This window comes from Galleria mellonella, unplaced genomic scaffold (genome assembly GCF_026898425.1).
Source record: "Galleria mellonella isolate WM207_F2 unplaced genomic scaffold, CSIRO_AGI_GalMel_v1 utg1634, whole genome shotgun sequence".
NCBI classification, from domain to species: Eukaryota; Metazoa; Arthropoda; class Insecta; order Lepidoptera; family Pyralidae; genus Galleria; species Galleria mellonella.
The window spans coordinates 1,468,563-1,490,980 of NW_026442007.1; the positions used below are offsets into that span (position 1 = coordinate 1,468,563).

A 22,418-nucleotide genomic window follows, 5' to 3' on the forward strand; every position below is an offset into this window, starting at 1 on the left:
ATGCAAAGAAATAATAACTCCGTCGTCGTTATTGGATTACGTTGGTGGATTACCAGTTAGGTTACCACTTTCCATCAGGTGGGCCGTCAGCTTGTTTGCCATTCTAAGTTGCATAAAAAAATAACAAATGAATTTAAAACTTCCTTTTTTTGAAGACTACTTTAGTTAAGTTTAGAATTTTGAACAGGTATCAGTAAAAACATATTCAGGTATAATAAACCAGAGGGAGACTTTGTATAAAAGTCGATTGCTTGGGTACCTCTGTCCCATTCGTGTTTCAACCGTGAAGCAGTTGTGTTTGCATGGCTGTGTTTCGGTTTGAAGGGTGAGATATGGCGTGAATTTACTGGGTACAGAGGAATAACACCTGAGTCCTCAGGAATGGCAACGCATGGGGGGTATCGACAGGGAGTTCACCCTCATACCTTACAGCCTAAATGGTCGCGTACAACGCGGTTTCAGAGATGCTTTCTCCCACGAACACTCAGGTTATGGAATGAGCTCCCTGCCGAGGTTTTCCCGAGAGACTACAGCATGGGGTTCTTCAAAAGGGGGTAAAGAGGTTTCTTCAGGGTCGGCAACGCGCGCGTAATACCTCTGGTATTGCAGGCGTTCATAGGCTACGGTAACCGCTTACCATCAGGTGGGCCGTATGCTTGTTTGCCACCACAGTGGTATAAAAAAAAAAAAAAATCATGGGCGAAACAGTATACTCTGTTATGTCCATGGTACTGCTCATGTCTATAGGCGACCGTTACCACTTTCCATCAAGTGGGCCGTCAGCTTGTTTGCCATTCTAAGTTGTATAAAAAAAAATATTACGCATCAGAAATTAATGATGGTGGTTTTCGAAAAGGACCACGAGATCAAGGTATATTGCTTAACTATGAAGTGCTAGTTCACATTATTAACAACTGGTTATATTTCGCGACTTTGTCTGCGTGAAACAGTACATAAAATACGTTAAGATAGGATATAATGATGTACCACGTTGGTGATTCACTGTTCATCTCAAAGGTTGACTGGTAGAGAATGCTACTAGCACAAAGTCCGCCTTTTGTAACTTATTTCGGTCAATGAAGTTATTTAAATAAAAATAAATAAATATAACCTACTCGTGTGTACAATTTCTGTTAGATTCTTTCAACTTTTTTTTTTACACCACGAAGGTGGTAAACAAGCATACGGCCTGTCTGATGGTAAACTGTTATTATAGTTTATAACGTGATGGAGTTATAAACATCAAAACGTCCTTACAAATTTTCATATTCGTAATATTAGTAGTAGGTACCCCTCCTCCCCCTCTTTTAAAAATCTACATTGACAATTTTCGAAATCTATTTACAATTAAATTAACTTTCATTATCGGTATTTGAAGTAAACAATAAGCTTTATTAACCGGTATTTATTCGAAACAACCTTTTCCTTTTAAGTTCAATGGATAAAGACATTAGTTCCCCACCTGTCATACTAAGACCTCTCGCACATTATGATACTTAAGAACGACTAGTAGTATACGAGTTTGGAAACGCGGAGTATGTATACCTTATAAAAAGAAAGGCAATTCGCACACTTCACTGCCGATAATCTACACGCGCCATATTAGTTGATAGCGTGTTAAGTTACCAGTGAATCTCTTTAAATGGGATTTTTGCATGAAATTAATTTTGAAATAGGTACTGGTTTTGATCCGTGACTTTATCCGTATTTGTTTCTATGTATTTTATGTACTTATATACTAAAAACGTACATAGTTATATCTTAAAAGCCTTAATTTTATTATTTTGATAAATGGAATGTTGTTAGATTTGTTTTAATTGTAAGAAGTACAAAATATGACACAAAAAAATGAAATAAACACAAAACGTAACGTTTGTCTTTATCTCAATATCCTTTACCCAAAGGTTGTCTGGAAGAGATTGCTTAGCGATGAGGCCACCTTTTGTCACTTCTCATTAATATTTAATGTATTTAATATTTTTTAGTTCGTACAATAAACTGTAAAATAAATAAATAAATAAAATGTACACAAAACAAATGTAGGTACTAATATGACAATTCTAATGTCAAAAGTTGTGAAAACTACTTAATTTTTAGTAAAAATAAACCTTTTACCCGTTCAATAGTAATGTCAAAAACTTTCAAAAATTATTTTAATTAAATACTAAATAGGAGTTTTGACTTGTCTACTTGTTAGAAACGTAACATTTGCTTTCAACTGCGAGTTACGAGTAAGAATTCAGTCGCATCGACTGCAAACCGTGTCTGTCGAGTATCGCAATGCGCGATGGGCCTTAGAGAGGCGTCGCATGCTGGCAAGTGCACCAAAGTGGTACGATGTCCCGTTAGCTGACTTCAACCACCTACCATCCAGTACAGTGTTGTGATCAGCTCTAGACGCGCGAGTATTGTGTATCATCACGTTTGTGGTGAGTCTGTGATATTTTAACTGTTTGTTTTTATTTTCTTTTTAACAACTACAAAAATAGAAGGTCTCGATTTGACTATGGTTCAAAGTGTCTTCTTTGATTGTGAACCGATTTTAATGATTTATTTTTTATTTATAGATTTTTATTTTATTATGGTCTTATAATATTAATTTTGTTATATTGACGGTGGTATTCATTTTTGAATCGTAAAGTTAAAAAAGATTATTTTTAAATTGATAGGATTTTTTTTTTATTTTTTCGAAACATTGTATATTTGTTTAGTTAAAATTAAAATTGTTTTCAAGCTTACTGTAAAAGTATTTATGGGATTATAGTGGCCAATAAAAGCTCCATTTCCCCAATTTCGTTACATAAAAATCCATATTTATTTTAGGCTTTCATTGTTTACATTCTAATTGAAAATATAATAAAAAAACGTTTTAAATTAATCCACTAAGCTCATTTTATGTTGTCAGTTACGTGTATAAATGGAGTTACATATCCATTAAAAGCTCAGACAACGATGCAACGCGCAAAGTACAGTTAATACCGATCAGTAATCTACATAACGCGATTTTTTGTGTTCCCGTTAGCGATGCTGCCTACTACAACAGAAAAAAAATTACCGGAAATCTAATAGAATTATCTAAAATTTAATTTGTTGGCCATAATTGTTGTGATAATATATTTTATCTTAGATAAATTTTAATAATTAAAGATTGCGTTCTATAAAAAAAAAATCGATTTAAATTGTGATAAATACCAGTTATTTTGATCCAAAAACTAAACTACCAAATAGATTTTTCTAAAATTTCTATGGAACCAATTTGTATGTATAATATATCCTTTCAGAAAAAAAATCCAAGTCGGTTTTTAAACTGACCGAGTAATTAGGTAACAAACATAAAAATACGACCTAATTCAGATCCTTCTACTTTTTGAAGGCGGTTGAAAATTATAAACAATATTATCGTTATTTTATCAGAGGGAACTTTGTATGAGCACCTCAGTCACATTCGTGTTTCTACCGTGACGCAGTTGTGTTTACATGGCTGTGTTTCGGTTTGAAGGGTAGTATATGGCAGTGAATTTACAGGGTACAGAGGAATAACACTTGAGTCCTCAGGTATGGCAACACATGGGGAGTATCCTGGGCGAAACAGTATACTCTGTTATTTCCATGATACTACTCATGTCTATAGGGGACGGTTACCACTTTCCATCAGGTGGGCCGTCAGCTTGTTTGCCATTATAAGTTACATAAAAAAAATATCTTACAGTCAACCTTCGAGAAGCTGGATGGAAACTATAGAATGTGTTATAGAATGAATATGTATGCTAAATGTTGTGGCAATTGTTTTAACAATTAGACCGGTCATTTGACCTTCATGAAATTTAATACTAACTTCGAATTATAAGAAAAAAATCAAAAGGGTCCATTTTCAAAATGTTTTTTGCAGTTATTATATTACTAATTCAAAGTAAATTTAGCGGAAACGGGCGGAATATTGGTTTATGGGTATAGAAAACTGATCCCTCGGCTATAACTGAAATGTTCAAGGACGTAACACAATACATAATCAAAACAGAAAAACGATTCGATTCCCCTAGCCAGCTCTAATTTTTAAGTGTTGATTCTTATTTCCTTTGATAATTTGTTAAATTATATTATGTTAATTTACAGAAATTATTTATACTATTTTTATAAGAGATTGCTTAGCGATAAGGCCGCCTTTTGTATCACTTCTCATTAATATTTACTGTATTTGTTATTTCTCTTTTTACTTGGTGCAATAAAGTATGAATAAATAAATAAAAAAATAGGTACAATTTGCTATGTAAAAAAAAAACAGTCATTTCTCTTGTCATCATCAAATCGGCCGACTGATGAACACAGATTTCCTGATACGAGGAGTTTTGTCATTAGTTACCACACTTGGCAAGTGAACTGGCAACTCCAGTTTTCACTTTTGGTGATCTTTAAAAAGGGATGCTGTCGCCCGTCCCTCGATTATTATAAGGTTACCTTAGGGGCTGTTTACGACACTCACCTGATAGGATGGGGTGGTACATTCTATGCTCAGACTACACCGTAATGACTTTTATTATTATAAAACCAACATCGACTGATATTGCTATATATATATATATATATATATATATATATATATATATATATATATATATATATATATATATATATATATATATATATATATAGTTAAAAAATATAAATTCTAAAAATTCGATTTTTAGAATTTATATTTTTAAATTTAAATTTCGTATTTTTGAATTATCTTAAGAATTGGATTCTATTTAAAAAGAAATGATGTCAAAGTTAGATTTTGCGATGTAAACGCTTAACAAAAAAAAAAAAATTAAAATACAAAAAAACTGAGAAATTTTTCTTTTAAAAGTCATTTAAAATATTGTAATAATATGACGTAAATACTATCCTGATCATTTAAAAAGTAATTGACCAGTAGATTAGATCGGCAGCGCACGCGCTCGCAAATTCTCCACGTTACAAGAGAAAGCATAGAGTTTAAAACATTTAGTATCTCTTATTAAGTAACAATAGAGTAACAATTAAAATAGATTTTGTTTGTATTTTATCATCATCATCATCATCATCCTATTATAATCACGAATAATTATAAAAATGCGAAAATTTGTTACAATGGAATGATATTTGTTACTTTTTCATTCAGAAACTATTAAAGTGGTAACCGTCGCCTATAGACATGAGTAGTACCATGGACATAACAGAGTATACTGTTTCGCCTATGATAAAGTGTAAATAAAATACCTAGCGTTCAATATTTTGATTAATATTTGCATTATTATTTCTATTTATTTTTCTCTTTTATACATTTTTTTTTAATGTATATTACAAAATAGAAGAAAAATATTTATGTTAAAAACACACAATTACTTGAAATTTTATTATAAATTTAAAATAAGATACAGAATTAAAAAAAATAAAAAATAATTAAATCATTATAATTTTTCTACATGTTCATATTATTTAAGAATCTAAATTATTCCATTTTTTAATGCCACCTACCTATTTATGCATTAATTCCTTCTACCCAAAGGTTGTCTGAAAGAGATTGCTTAGCAATAAGACCGCCTTTTGTACTACAATTATACTTGTCGAAAATTGTACAACAAATCTTATAATGTTGGTGCAATAAAGTGTTAAATAAATAAATAAATAAATAAACAACTTTTCGTTATAAATACGAATTATTTTGAATTTTGATTGACAGAGTTTTATTCTTCTTTTTTTGATTGAATATAATTATATTTAAATAAATATCAGAGTGTTGAATATTTTTTTTTTAATATTTTTTAATTCAATTCACTCATAATCGTATTTTCTGATATTGCTCACAACTTGGGTTACATGTTTGTTTTTATTATTTACTTCATTTCCTCGCACTGTATAACTATGTTAAAGTGAATGCTGTGAATACCTATAATAGGTATGTGCATTAATACTGTATTATATTTAATGTTTGTTATACCTATATGTTATAATGCAATATGCTGTTGGTGTTCCTTAAATAAATAAATAAATAAAAAATATACTCGTAATCACAAACGATTTATCTTTAATGGATATTAATTGAAATTATTAAATTCCTTTGGGGCAAGTGTATCCCATTATTATAATTTCAGCGATTTAGTATCAACTAGTTTACATAGGAGTCCCCACAGACTGACACACAGAACTGACTGTGTGTCTATTCTATTAATAATAATCATATTAGATATATGGTTTGATGTAAATTTAACTTAGTCAAACTAGGGTATTGACGCACAATAAACTCCTGTGGTGTTGTTAATATTTACTAGATGGTAAGCGATTAATCATTATTAGGTGAACCACGTGCTCGATTAATAAACTTTCTATCTGTCTATCCTATTTAAGAGCTGCGCTCTTGTCGGTGGAGCTCTTGCCACTCACTACGATTTGCAGCGAGTCTCTTCACCACATAATACGACACGACACCAACTCCTTCCTTGATCTGCTTGATGTAACTATGTCTCGGTCTCCCTCTCCCCCTTCTTCCTTCTATCTTACCTTCTATTATAATGTTCATAAGTTCGTCGTGTCGTATCAAGTGTCCCAACATTTTCCCCTTCTGCCGTCAATAGTTCTAATAATTTGTCTTTTTTCCTTAACCCCAAGCAGGACCTCCTCATTGCTAATTCGATCCCTCCAGCTAATTTTCTCCAACTAAAAAAAAATAAACTTTAACATAAAAAAATAACTAAAAATAAAACTAACTACGTACGTACGAATACTATTTGCATGTTTAGTATAAAAGAGAGATATCGCAGTTATCCACCTATAAATAATAAGAAAAATAAATATATATTTAAGAGTATTTACATGTGTGAGTGTATTGAAATAATTTATTTGATCGTTAATTTAACAAAATACTATAATATATAAATTAATTTTTGTTCTATACAAATGTAGGAGCCGCTACACTTATGTTACGTAATAGAATGGCTATTTTTACATTTCAAACGACCTCATACAACTGAAGGAGGTATAATTTTTTCTACTTATTACCTCATATCTCCCTTAATTCTAAACTGTTTAGATTCCCATACGAATTTTATCAAAATCGATCGAGTAGTTTTTTTTAAATGTATTTTAATTTTTAAACTACTTTATTGTTTAATAATAATTCTAATAAGATTAATACAAATAGATAATGTAATGATTATCGTAACCTCCAAAAAAGGGCATATTTCTTCCTAAAAGTGTTGCTAGTGCTTTGGGTGACGACGTTATCTTACCATCAGTTAGGCCATATGCTCATTTGACCCTTGTCTTATAAAAATATGTAGGCGTCCATAGGCTACAATGACCCTTTCCTATCAAACGTGCTGTATACTTATTTGCCAGCATTGTGGTATAAAAAACTAGTGGCACTCCCGGAGTGCCAACAGAAGTGAAAACTTGAAAAATTACGTGTTTTTTTTTGTTATTTTTAAAGGTGTCGGTTGCGGTTACAGTGTGACGAGTTCAATGGTTTTTCCCCATCTCAAAAAACGCCTAATACGCCTAAACAAGTTTTCCTTTCAAAAATATAAACAAATATAAATATAACTGAGAGCGCTTTCACGGTACTGTCTATCGTTTATTAACGTTAATAATTCTATGGTGTAGCCGGTCAGGTGTAGTGTGTCCCGATACCTAGATTCTAGATAAACTGAGTCGACTTTCGCTATGCACAGTCCTTGTATATCTGTATATGTTCTATAGCTGCTTTCAACAAGAGATGAAAGCATATCTGAAAGATAAATTTTGCGTCTCAAGTACTCAGCCGTCCATTTTGAATAAGACTCTGTCTTTAACTATAATGAAATTTAAATGAACGAATTCTTTAGTGTAAATTTGATTTAATAAATTTGGAAATCTGATAATTATTTGTGTTCCTTTGTGTTCATAATATTTTATTTTCAAATAACTTAACCAAGGACAAGCGTATAAATTCGTCTTTTTAAACGTCTTTTTAATATAAGCCTCTCCCCTTGGGGGGTTTTGCCAGTAGTTGCCACGCTTGACAGGCGGATTGGCAACGGCAGTCAGGCTTTAGAGATGTTTTAAAAAGGATGTTGTTGCCAATCCCTCGACCATAAGTTCTCTTAGTCGCTTCTTACGACACCCACGAAAACCCACGAAAGAAAGGGACGGCCTATTCTTTGCCGGAACCACACGAAAAGAAATAAGTGATAGGTGCTTAATAATGTAAGTTAAGTATAAGTTAAGACGAATTTATTAATTCGATTGTTTTAGTTTGGGGGGAAAGGGATTGTTAGTAATAGAGACTGAGAATCCTATTGCTAGCCATATACCCAACCAGGTCGACCTCCTCGCGGCTCTCCCTGGAAACTATCATGGTTAATTCCTGATGAATTCATCATGATGGGCTAACTGGCCTGTTTTCATTCTCATCTATCACCCTTCACTGGTGCTCCGCCAGCGTATCCCGTTAGCGCAGGCGGGGTTACCATACCATTTTCACCCATCAAAAAAAAATATTTTAGTTTTCTTTTTGGTTGGTTGGTTGCCATTTTTTGTTTATTTATTGATAGTTCGGTTTTATAGAAGACCGATATTAAAGCCATGGATTAAGAATAATACATCTGGTCCATACAGTGTAAGGAGTTTCAAAATCTGACCATACAAGAATCTTCGTTCCACATTTAAACTCTTTAAACAATGAAATCAAAACAATCCTTTCAAATTGTAAGTCGGTTGTGACACAAAAAATATGTTGTCTATGGTTAACTGTGTCAAAGAGCGAACACGGAATCGACACAACGGGACTTTGATAGGTTCGAATACGTACAATGCGACATAGATTTTGACATTGTACGAAGGTATAACACCATGTCCTCAGGAAGAAAAACCATGGTGGGACACCATAGATAATGGTGTTTTGTATCCGTGGTGTTGTTAATGTTCATAACCCTTTCAGACCTGAACGATACGGGCGTGAGTTGTAACTTTAAAAAATTCTAAAACCGCGCGCAATTCATTTTTACGCATGAAGCTGAAATAACATGATAGTGAGATCCTAAACCAGCCAATAAGAAATTATTTCAGCGGTTACGTGGTGCAGTAGTCTCGTGCGTGCCAGCAAGATGGCTTGGCTCCAAAACATGAACATATATATAATCTGAAAGAAAAAAATCTTGGGTCTGAAAGAGATAAACAGCGATTGGCACTTTCCATCAGGTGGGCGTCAGCTTATTTGTCATACTATTGTAGATTGCATAAAGATATAAAAAAGTTGGTTTCTACGGGGCGTTTCTTTTTAATGCGTGATAATGGAATGGTAACCCAACCCGCGCTATCGGTATACACCGGCGGGGCACCAGTGAAGGATGATAGGTGAAGATGAAGTACGTCAGTTTGCCCATCGTGACGAATTCAACAAGAATTGCTCACGATGGTTTCCAGGGGGAACCACGTGGAGGTCGACCTAATAGGGCATATTGCTAGCAATGGGACTTTAAAGTTTTTCCCATACTTACATAATATAGATTTTTTGTTTGAGATAAAATAGTTTTTTATCTCGATAGGAATAAATGGAACCGGTAGATGGCGGTAGTTAATAAAACTACGTGTCACATTAGCTAGTTTATAAATAAAACACGCTTTGTAAAATCTAAGAACTAGGAATTACATAGAAGGAATGATAAAATAAAAACTGTAAATCATACGGTTGTCTCTTTTCTTCGTATGCAAATATTGTTAGTAAAAAGAGGACGAAAGATACACCATCAGTTGTCATTTTATAGCAGGCTAGTGTACAGATAAATTTTAGATTACTAGATTATATATTCGACAAAGTTTATGTAAAAAGTATGCAAGCAGTTTGTATCTGAATATGGTAGGGTTATACGGCCGTATAACATTTTCTATACACTGGCCTGCTATGAATTGACAATTTTATCACTCCTTCTATGTAATTCCTTTATTACCTTAGGGTAAAATACAATATTTTGTAAATGTCTAATATAGATGCCATTAGGGGAAAGGATTGTTAGTAATAGGGTCTAGCTGATCCGGCAATGGATAGCAATACACCCTATCAGGTCGAGTTCCACGTGGTTCCCCTTGGAAACCATCGTGGTTAATTCTAGTGGAATTCGCCAAGACGGGCCTCTCACTGGTGCCCCGCCAGCTTATTTCATTATCACGCATTAAAAAAAAGTGCACATGTCAAATTTGTCTAGTCTGTTACAAATTACGATCACATTTTTTTTATGTAACTTAGAATGGCAAACAAGCTGACCGTCCACCTAATGGAAAGTGGTAACCGTCGCCTATAGACATGAGCAGTACCATGGACATAACAGAGTATACTGTTTCACCCATGATACACACCATGCGTTGCCATTCCCGAGGACTCAGGTGTTATTCCTCTGTACCCAGTAAATTGACTAGTACAAGTGATCGGAGCGTACATGCGGTTATAATCGTGTAACAGGAACGTCACGAAGCGTAAAGTGACATAAAGTGAAAACTGTTTCCGCGATGGACTAATGCTATTGCATACAAATTGATATACGTTTCAACCGTCAATTACTCTATTGCTGTTTGATGTCACAGACTATAATTTTAGATTTTTAAGTTGCACATAACTGAAACTCTTGCACTGTTTTGTACTACTGCCGATTATTATGTAATAATATAATAGCAATGTAAGGAATACCTTATCGTCGTTTATCGATCATTGTGAAGTGTTGCAAATGTTATGTCACTAGAGGGAGACTTTGTATGAAAGGCGATTGCTTGGGTACCTCTATCCCATTCGTGTTTCTTCCGTGAAGCAGTTGTTTGCATAGCTGTGTTTCGGTTTGAAGGGTGGGATATGGCGTGAATTTACTGGGTACAGAGGAATAACATCTGAGTCCTCAGGAATGGCAACGCATGGGGGGTATCATGGGCGAAACAGTATCTGTTATATTCATAGTACTACTCCTATCTATAGGCGACGGTTACCACTTTCCATAAGGTGGGCCGTCAGTTTGTTTGCCATTCTAAGTTGTATAAATAGTCCGCTACTAAATACTGGCCATAAAAGAAGGATTGGTCTTGCTATCAAAATTCTATACCATACCATATGACATATACCATACGACTCCCTCTATTTGTGACTTTTGCCAGTAGTTACCACTCTTAGCAGGTTGGTTGGCAACGGCAATTGGTTTTGGTGATGTTTTAAGAGGGACGCTGCTACTCATCCCTTCACCATTAAGGTCACTTCTTACGACACCTACGGGAAAGGAAGGGGTGGCCCATTCTATGCCGGGACCATATGGCAATGGTAGTATATGAATACTGCTGTTAATAGTAATACTACTTGTGTGTGTGTGTGGGGGGTGGGGGGAAGAGATTGTTAACAATGCGGATTACCATTCCCATTGCTAGCAATATGTCCTGTCAGGTGAACCTCTACGTGGTCCCCTCTGGAAACCATCGTGCTGAATTCCACACGTATTCATCACGGTGGGCTAACCGACCTGCCTTTTCATCCGCACCTATCATCCCTCACTGGTGTCTCGCTGGTGTATACCGTTAGCGCAGGCGAGGTTTTTTTTTATGGGTGAAAATGGTATGGTAACCCCGCCTGCGCTAACGGGATACGCTGGCGGAGCACCAGTGAAGGGTGATAGATGAGAACGAAAACAGGCCAGTTAGCCCATCATGATGAATTCATCAGGAATTAACCATGATAGTTTCCAGGGGGAACCGCGAGGAGGTCGGCCTGGTTGGGTATATTGCTAGCAATGGGGTTCTCAGTCTCCATCACTAACAATCCCTTCCCCCCCGCGCAGGGGAGGTTGCCATTCCATTATCATTCATTAAAAAGAAACTACTTACGAGACTGTCGCCCTCTGTTTTTTTTTTATTTATTTCAAGTAAACAGTTACATAGACAATATATGTATTTTCTTAGTGCCGCGAAACTGCATTGCAGTTTGTCTGCAGCTTTGCGCTCTTGTACATATATATACCATCCAAATTAAATCTAATACTGATCTATAAAAAAAAAATTGACTTTTCTTTTAAAATATTTTATTGTGACATTATTTAATAATCGTAAGGGTTTTTGTCTCAACTAAATATTTTTTTTTTTTATATAATGGTAAATTAATTAGAATTTTACTAAAGAACAAGGACAGAAGTGGAAATGAGAACGCATTCCGATACGCACGCGAACGGAATAATCATTATAGTGCAAGCAAAAGCTAATCTGTCAATTTAAGTTACAAGCGAAAGCGATTTTAAAAATGTAACTATTGTAATAATAATTAGTAACTAATTTAAGAAAGGCTAGAATACTATTTTCTATAAATATTATCGATGTACAAATCTGTTGGATATTTGGATATTCGTCGCTGAACAGATTTATTTATTTAATACAAAAATTCATAACTTTTTAAAAAATAACTTATGGTACATGCTAAGTCTCTTATAAATATAGCCAATAACGGATTTTAATTATATAAACGGATATTATAATTCTAAAGCAAGGCAGGCAAGTTAGAATGTAAGTAAGTTTAAGTACTTTTAAAACTATATCTTACTAATAATATCTTATCTTTGTATTATTCTTTAAGTGATGCAATAAAAAGTAAATAAATAAACAAATTACATAAATAGATTATATATATAATATAATTCTACAGCAAGGTAGGCAAGTTAGTATATATAAATAAGTATGTAATAAATTAAGTAAGTAATAAATTAGTTTGTGTATGTAAATAATGTAAGTGTATGTATGAAAGAAACTAAATCATAATAAGATTTGAATGGAATAATCATATTCTAGATAATGGAATTTTGCCCACGGGAAAGGAAGGGGTGGCCCATTCTGTGCCGGGATCACATGATGATCATTCATTCATAATCATCACAATCAATGTAACTTCAAAAATAATGTCATCGGTTTTATATGGAAGTTCACGTTGCACGATTGCTTGCCAGCTCGTATCGATTTTTGCGTATCACTTTAACAATCGATAGGATTTATACGCTCCTATTGGTTAATTGCAAATTTCTTTTTAAATGAAGTAAATTTTTTTAATTCTAATTTCGAATTTAAAAACTGGAGACAAAGACTAATAAGTACAATATTTTAAGTTGAAAATCGCTTGTTACTTAAGACGTTGATGTCATTGTACTTGACCGTTAATAATCATTGGAAGGGGTTTTTTTTATGGGTGAAAATGGTATGGTAACCCCGCCTGCGCTAACGGGATACGCTGGCGGAGCACCAGTGAAGGGTGATAGATGAGAATGAAAACAGGCCAGTTAGCCCATCATGATGAATTCATCAGGAATTAACCATGATAGTTTCCAGGGGGAACCGCGAGGAGGTTGACCTGGTTGGGTATATTGCTAGCAATGGGATTCTGAGTCTCTAAAAAAAACCTGTGGTAAAACTATAGCTTTTTTTTTAATTAATTAGCAAGTTAGTTTTTAATTACCGCACTAATCTAACACAGGGATAATATGGTCTATAAATGTCATCATCATCGTCATCATATCAGCCTTTAACCGTCCACTGCTGAACATAAATCTCCCCCTTGGGGGGTTTTGTTAGTAGTCGTGTAGGATTCAGTCTCTGGCCCATTCTTGTGCTTCAGTAGCGAAGAGCAGGATAAATTCCTCACTCCTCCTTTGCCTTTCCGCGAAAACAGTATATCAGGTGGAAACACATTTCTTCAAGTGAAGTTTTTCCGAGAACTTCTCAACGAATAGATTTAGCGCTATCGGTATACGCTGGCAGGGTACCGGTGAGAGATGATAGGTGACGATGTAAGCCAATTACTTAGGGGGAAGCACAAAAGATTCCGATGTGTCGACGTGCAACGGCTTAGCTGATCCCATATGCGGAAATATGATAAGCCAGCTATTTAATCGTGTCTATATTCCATCCAAATTAACCGTTATGGTTTCCAGGTCGACTTGCTGGGGTATATTTTGCTAGCAATGGAGATGTTAGATCCCAATCCTCTCCCTCCCTAAAGAATATTCAAATTCAAATCATCTTTTTTTTTTTATACAAAAGGCGATTGCATGGGTACCTCTATCCCATTCGTGTTTCTTCCGTGAAGTAGTTGTTTGCATGGCTGTGTTTCGGTTTGAAGGGTGAGATATGGCGTGATAAAGGAAATGATTTAAATTTAACAAACGTATCACAAATGTTAGGTTAATGTAAAGAATCTGATCAAATTAAGAGCCACCATTTAATTTTATGGGTTCACATGGAAGTAAACCCTTTATTTAAAAAAATGAATCATTGTCACAATGTCGATAACTTGATCCTAACTTTATCATACTTCACTTACACTTAACTTTCACTTTGCGGTTTGGTTGTCCTGAGTTTTATTTTTATTTTATTCACTTTATTATATGCAACATGAAAAGTATTCATGCGTAAAAAATACCTCACATAAAGTCACATTCCCTCGAAAACGACATTTGGAAAAAACGCGAATTTAGTATGCAGTGTGGCAAGAATAAAATGGTTATAAAATACATATTTACGAGTACATAAACATATAAACGACAAAGGGGCTTGGCGACGATGCCAGCGAATGAATTAGTCAGGACCTCAGGACCTGGAACCTTTTTTTTATACAACTTAGAATGGCAAACAAGCTAACGGCCCACCTGATGGAAAGGGGTAACCGTCGCCTATAGATATGAGCAGTACCATTGACATAACAGAGTATACTGTTTCGCCCATGATACCCCCATGCGTTGCCATTCCTGAGGACTCAGGTGTTATTACTCTGTACCCTGTAAATTCACGCCATATCCCACCCTTCAAACTGAAACACAGCCATGCAAACACAACTGCTTCACGGTTGAAACACGAATGGGACAGAGGTACCCAAGCAACCGACTTTTGTACAAAGTCTCCCTCTGGTAAATTATATTCATTTATTAGATTGTCATATCGTTTTTAATTTTGAATTATAATTATGTATATATTAATTTTTTATCCCAATAATTGATTAATATTACCTACTCTTATACCTAAGTACTTTTAAAACTGTATATTACTAATAATATATTATATATTTATTTTTGTATTATTTTTTAAGTCGTGCAATAAAGAGTAAATAAATAAATAAATACTAATAATTAATAAATATAAATAAAATAATAATTAGTAATTTATAATTAATAATTTATTTATATTAATTAATTAATTAAACATTTATTTAGATAGGTATCATGTATAAATTTATTTTATAGATAAATTAAATCCTTTGATCTTTATAAATTAAAAAAAAAATACATAAATAAATAACGTTAAGAGGTAACAAACAAACAAAATTTCGCACTTATAATATTTGTAAGGACACTATAGTATCTATAATGGCTCTGTGGTGGCTTGGCGACTCGGTTTAGGGTTTTGTTTTGACATTAAGTAGCCCGAATTGCTAACGGGCGTCACAGTAACGGGATGGAAAACAAAAACCGGTTTCTGGCATTGGGGTCAGTGATACTCCGTCAAATTCGTGTTGTGTGGTGGTCATGGTCGCAAGGTTATTCACCTACATGTCGTGTTGTCTCATTCTACCATACAAATAATAGATGAATAGGTTATATTAAATGTTTATGACAGTTTGTGTGGTGACCGAGAGATGATAAAGTTTTTTTTTATAGATGATAATGAAATGGTGACCTCGCCTGCGCTATCGGTATACACTGGCGGGGCACCAGTGAGGGATGATAGGTGAGGATGAAAAGGCATGTCAGTTAGCCCATCGTGACGAATTCAACGATAAATTAGTCACAGTGGTTTCCAGGGGGAACCGCGTGAAGGTCGACCTAATAGGGCATATTGCTAGCAATGGGGCAAAAATTCCATTACTAACATTAATAACATTGAAGAAAATATCAATAACTACAAAAAACTTCCGGATACTATATGTCCAACTATTATCGTTATGTCACAATAACCACTTTTTGAAATGTTGTAAAAATGTCCACCCGTGCGCAGTGCGAAGCCGGGACGGGCCGCTAGTACAATATAAATAAATTCACAGAATATATTGAGATGTATGCGGTGCCGTTTATGTGTAGATAGGAGCCGATATCTACTTTCCATCAAGTCGACTGTCAGTTTGTTTGCCATTCCAAGATGTACTCGTATGCCAGTTAGTAAACAAGAATAACGTCATTGGCGACAGAAAATAAACGCTGTGATCCTTATGCTATTCTTCATGCATGGTCATTCTTGAGGAGCAAGGTGTTATGTCTTCGGTATTAGGCCTTCGTGTCCTGTCAATGTATATTTATCTAATACCAAGCAGTTGGGGGGAAAAGGACTGTTAGTAATGGAGTCTAACTGACCCATTGCCAGCACTCATATCAGGTCGACTCCACGTGGTTCCCCCTGGAAACTATCGTAGTTAATTCTAGTGGAATTTATCACGATGGACTAAGTGACCTGCTTTCATCGTCACCTATCATCTCTCACTGGTGCCCCGCCAGTGTATACCGTTAGCGCAGGCGGGGTTACCATTCCATCATCATCTATTAAAAAATACCAAGCAGTTTGTGATGAAAGCGTGTTATTGTTTGAGAGAGATGTGGCAGTGAAGTTACAGGCATAACATCTTTTTTATGGGTGAAAACGGAAAGGTAATTCCGCCTATGCTATGTGCTATCCTTATGCGCTGGCGGCGAATCAGTGAGTGTGATCTGTGAGAATAAGTGCAGGTTCATTGGACTGTCATGACGAATTCGATAAGAATTAGCCACGATGGTTTCCAGAGGGAACCACGTGATGGTTGACCTGATAGAGAATATTGCTAGTAATTAAGCTATTACCGGCACCATTACTGACAATCCCTTCCCCCCTGATGTAACACCGTGCACTTCAGCGACGGTAATGCATGACTGATATATGACCACTCATAGTTATAGACGATTTCTACCATTTTCCATTAGGTGAGCGGTTTGTTAGCAGTTCTATTGATACAAAAATTATTTTTACTCAAACATGCTTGGAAATGTGAGTATTATTTTGACAATCTTCTTCGAGATAAATCAAAATTTCCGTACTGGCCAGATACATGCGAGTAGCGGCCGGCAAAAGTTGTATGAAAATCCATATCTGTCGTGTTTTGCGGCCAGATAAATTACTATGTAAACTCATATCTGTCCTGTAATTTAAAAATGGAATGACCTTTTACTTCGAAACATGGAGGACTTACCAAGGAGGTAACTAATAAAAGGTTTTATTTAAATTTCGAACTGGCTTTCAAATAGAAAGCTGTTTATTGAAAAAAAACCAAAGGAACATTATGGCGCTCGAAAAAATATTATTGTTCGTTATTCGTCATTGAACTTAAAAAGTAAAATTGTGTTTTTGATTTCCGCGCATTGTTTGAGAAAAGTACTATACAAGCCTTGGCCACAACTAGGTATTGATGGACTCACGTATGTGTGCCTCGGCAACGCCTCGGCCCACATTTGCACATTCATCCATCAATGCCTCAGTTGCTGGCCGCTGTAGTAATGTACTATAGAGTATATTTTTATAATTTTTTTTATGCAACTTACAATGGCAAGTAAGCTGACGGCCCACTTGATGGAAAGTGGTAACCGTCGCCTATAGACATGAGCAGTACCATAGGCGTAACAAAGTATACTGTTTCGCCCATGATATCCCCCAAGCGTTACTATTCCTGAGGACTCAGGTGTTACTTCTGTACCTTGTAAACTCACTGCCATATCCCACCCTTCAAACAGAAACACATCCATGCAAACACGACTGCTTCACGATAGAAACACGATTGGTACAGAGGTGCCCAAGCAAACGACCACTGTACAAAGTGGGAGACTTACATAGTCGTAACTCGGTTACATCTATAAAGATATAATGCTAAGATAAATATGTAAATGTGCAATAAATAAAATATGGCACAGTAGACAGAAATAAAAGAAGACGAGCAAAGTTTGACGCTATCTGATCACACTTATTCACCCCGAACATTACTAGAGATATATCGGTGCATACTGTCATTCTATCAGTCAATTAGGCTATTTCCTTATTTGGGGTCAGCCCTCCTTATACTTTTGCGGCATTCTTGACGGTTTTGCGTCAACGGCAGTTTCAAGCCCTGTTGGATGGTTCGAGCCCAAGTGGTCGGTGGTGGGTGCTTCTTTTACCTTCGGCAATGGCTATCACCTGTCTCATTACAAGTAGTTCACCCCGGTGTATCACATGCTAGTACCAACGTAAGCGACTTTCTCGCATTTTCTGCTGTATTTCGCGTACTTTAAAGGTCCCTCGGATGTATTTAAAAAAAATGGTAGCTAAACAATAAGTAACCTCCTCCCTCTCTCAGGAATTTAGTAATGCGCGCACATAATTAGTAAATTATAAAATACATGTGTATATTTAAATAACTTTTTTTTTGGTTGTTTTGTATAATTGGTACCGGTGACGTGGTTGTGTCAATGTTATTTATAATTTAACTTAATTGATAGATATAATGGTCGGCTCCACTTCTCGCCAATATTTGCATGTTTATATACTTTGTTTCTTTATATAGCAATCTGTAGTTAACGTTGTTGGTAGTACTATTAATCACATTTAAATGTAATCTTATTATAATTATATATTGTATTATTGTTTGTTAACTTATATAATATATATATATATATATATATATATATATATATATATATATATATATATATATATATATATATATATATATATATATATATATATATATATATATATCGACTAAGATAGTAGATAATATTTTATTTATTTTTTTATTAAAAGAAAGCTAATTATTTTTATTACAATTTGAACCTGTATATAATTTTAAACATATATTTATGATAGACAGTTGAGTTTTTTGAGTATTACAGCCATGAGGATTTTTTTTTTTATACAACTTAGCATGGCAAACGAGCTGACGGCTCACCTGATGGAAAGTGGTAACCGTCGCCTATATACATGAGCAGTACCTGTGACTAATAGCGTGTGTCATCAATTTAAAATTTATTATTTTCTTTGTTCAAACATAAGATTTTTTATGAAGCATGCTGCGGTTTATGGTAATATATGGTAAAGTAGCAATTGAAAAATATTTACAGTTTCATTTATGTTTCATTGTATTTTAATGGGATTATTGTGGTTAGAATATATGGTCAAAAGTATATACTTACAAGTGATCACGGGATTCTTCTATTGAGGTTCTAGGTATTTTATGGGAATAGGCATTTAATGGGAAACATAAACGTAATAAGAAACTAATGAATATTTTGGATTTATACAACGAATGATGATGAGAATTATACAACGCCATCTAGTTACGTTTTAAGTAAACTATGTCAGTACAAATCTATACACCTAGTATATTTTTATAGGAACTTTGCAGCTATCGCAGGAGCGATGACACATTATTACATGGATGACTAAATACAAACTTATGTATAAAAATTCCGCGAACAACAGTCCTTAAAATTATAACTTCCTCAAGTGAATCCAATGAAATCAAGTTTCGTAACGGTCTCCTCGCTTCATATGTGAGGTTAACGATGGGCTAACGGATCCATTTTAACTCGTTCAATACTTTACCGGTTATAGCTGTTTGTGACGGACTGTCTTCTGACGGCTTGTCTTGTTTAATATTAACACAGATAATAAAGAAGTTTTCCTGAAAGTTATTACTCTGTGATCTGTGAATAGAATAGAAACAGTCTTTATTCAAATTGAACTGTTTTACTTTATACCCATATTTTAAATGCGAAAGTGACTATGTCTATCTCTCTGTTACTTCTATACGCCTAAACTATTGATTCAGTTTTGATGAATATTGATAAAGAGATAGATTGAGCTATAGAGAAGGACACAGTTTACTTTTGGTTGTGGAAATAAAAATTGAAAAAGGTGTATAATAAGTTTGTATAGGGAATCAATCATTAGACAATTACCAGAAGTAGACTTTGTACAAAAGTCGTTTGCTTGGGTACCTCTGTCCCATTCGTGTTTCTACCGTAAAGCAGTTGTGTTTGAATGGCTGTGTTTTGGTTTTCAGAAGGGTGGGATACGGCAGTGAATTGACAGGGTACAGAGGAATAACACCTGAGTCCTCAGGAATAGCAACGCATGGGGAGTATTATGGGCGAAACAGCATACTCTGTTATGTCCATGGTACTGCTCATATCTATGGGCGACGGTTACTACTTTTCATCAGGTGGACCGTCAGTCTATTTGCCATTCTAAGTTGTATAAAGAAAAAAAATTAATGGATGTGAAACTCAGTTGTACGTAAACAAAGTCGCAGGCTTCAGTTAGTGACTTAATAAATTTAACTATTAAATTTGTAGGGTCTTGTTACAAATTAATCATTTCAGTCGCTGATTGTTTACTATTGAATGTAAATCTCTATAGATATTATAAGAAGGATTCTGAACAACCTGCATTCACTGACTTCTTGGAGTATATCTATGGTTGTCGATCTGTTTGGTAGGAGGTCGTTTTATATCGCTTATAACTATACGAGATCGCTATTTGAAAACCATTGTTTCCCATTGATTATCAATATAGCTGTATGACTGGCTACTTGTCACTTTATGTTATTTATTCTGCGAACTATATCGATCACTTCGATTGTCTATAGTAAATTATCCTTATTTCATTGTTTTTGGCTTGATAATGATTATTTTTATTATAATAAAATGTATCATCATCGTCATCATATCAGTCTTTAAAATTGCTGAACATAACCCTCACCTTTAGGCGGGTTTTGCCAGTAGTTTCCAAGCTTGGCAGGCATATTGGCAACCGCAGTTACGGTTTGGAAATGTTTTAAGAGGGATGCTGCTATCCATCTCTCGCTCTCCCTCAGTTGCGTCTCTTTTACCCACGGGAAAAGATCTATTCTATGTGGAAATCACACGGCATTTTAAAAAGTATCATATTGTATTAAATCAATACTATTTTTATATGTTATAATAACATACTTTTGTTTTATATTTCATATTTGCTTATATACTTTTTTTTGTTACAGACCAATTTCGGGTTATCCAACATGGCGCGACGGAAAAGTGTGTGTACAAAGTGGACTTTAGTTTTAATTGTAGCATTCTGTTCGTTTGTGTATTCGCGACCTCAAGAAGTGCTTTCACAATCACCCAATGTCCATAGTCCTATTACTAGTGTTGAAACAAACAAATCAACAGAAAACCCAATAAGGTACAGATATAGTAATAAAAATTTAAATTTAGATAGTCATAAGTTGCCTGTAGTTACTAGTCATGTAAATTTTATGCAAAGTAATAATGTAAACAATAAATATTTGAAATCCAGTGATAGTACAACTAAAAATAGTAATTCAAATGTAGATTACATAGATATAATCGAACCAACAACAAAAAATACTAGAAAACGTCGTTTAATTTCAGCTGTTTACACAAATAATCCTAGGCTTAATATTAAAAAGAAGAATAAAGGGACACATAAAGTAGAATCACAAAATAACAAAGGTTTAGAATTAAATTCTCAAGGTGGCAAAAAATCGCCTATTCGAAGAGTTATAACAAAATGGACCGATAACGCGAAACTTGACGATTTAGATTTTACATATGAAATGACGACATCAGAAGAAAATAATGGTAATATTAAAAACTCTCATGAACAATCGACTGAAGTTGCCGAAAAAGTATTTCATCTACAAGACGTCACAAAACTGTACAACATAATTTATAAAAAGAATAAACCAAAGCCACCACATAATGACGTACATATTTACTCTGACAATATTTATGTCACTGATAAATATTTTTCAACGACTACAATGCACCCCTACCCATTTGCATCAATTTCTGCTACTTCTTCTACGTCACAAAATAATGGCGTTCATATTTACTCTGATAACATTTATGTAACTGACAGATATTACCAAACTACTACAATGTCTCCCTATCAATTCGCTTCTCCTACGTACTCTAACAATGTTAGGCCCTCATACGTATTTACAACACCAACACCGACACCTGTCATTACTAATTTAGGTAATCCTACACCATGGCATACACCAATTAATAATGTTCATTCATATCACATTAAAACGACAACACAAAAGCCTTTCTCAGTAAAAAAACCTATAAAACATCAAAATCCTAACCACAATTATCCAAATTATGGTGACAATGATTTCGAAGTTTCAACATTTCAACCAACAAACGCTTACACAGATAGAATAATTATTAGACCAGAAGAATATAGTGCTTCGCCTGACGAATGCCCTACTATATTCCTTACATTGAATAATACATTTCAAGGGCAAGCAAAAGAGGCTTGTCCAGATTTAAATATCGCGGTTAATACAAATGTAATAAATAAAAACGTTGTTATTGAATCAGAAGAAGAAGAAGAAGAAGGAGATGGTTTATTTCCAG

The 22,418-nt window shown here is 34.5% G+C and overlaps 1 protein-coding gene across 2 annotated transcripts in view; it reads left to right on the plus strand.

The window, feature by feature from the left end:
* Window positions 1-22,418, plus strand: part of LOC113514148 (uncharacterized) — a 55,480-nt gene that overhangs the window by 24,399 nt on the left and 8,663 nt on the right. The window contains exons 1-2 of one of the 2 annotated variants that reach the window (XM_031910995.2): window positions 2,296-2,429; window positions 21,029-21,213. In XM_031910995.2, the coding sequence (XP_031766855.2) occupies window positions 21,050-21,213 (164 nt within the window). In that variant the 5' untranslated portion in view covers window positions 2,296-2,429; window positions 21,029-21,049. Of the gene's footprint in view, window positions 1-2,295; window positions 2,430-21,028; window positions 21,214-22,418 lie in introns of those variants that run through there. The other variant, XM_052892626.1, reaches the window with a different exon arrangement.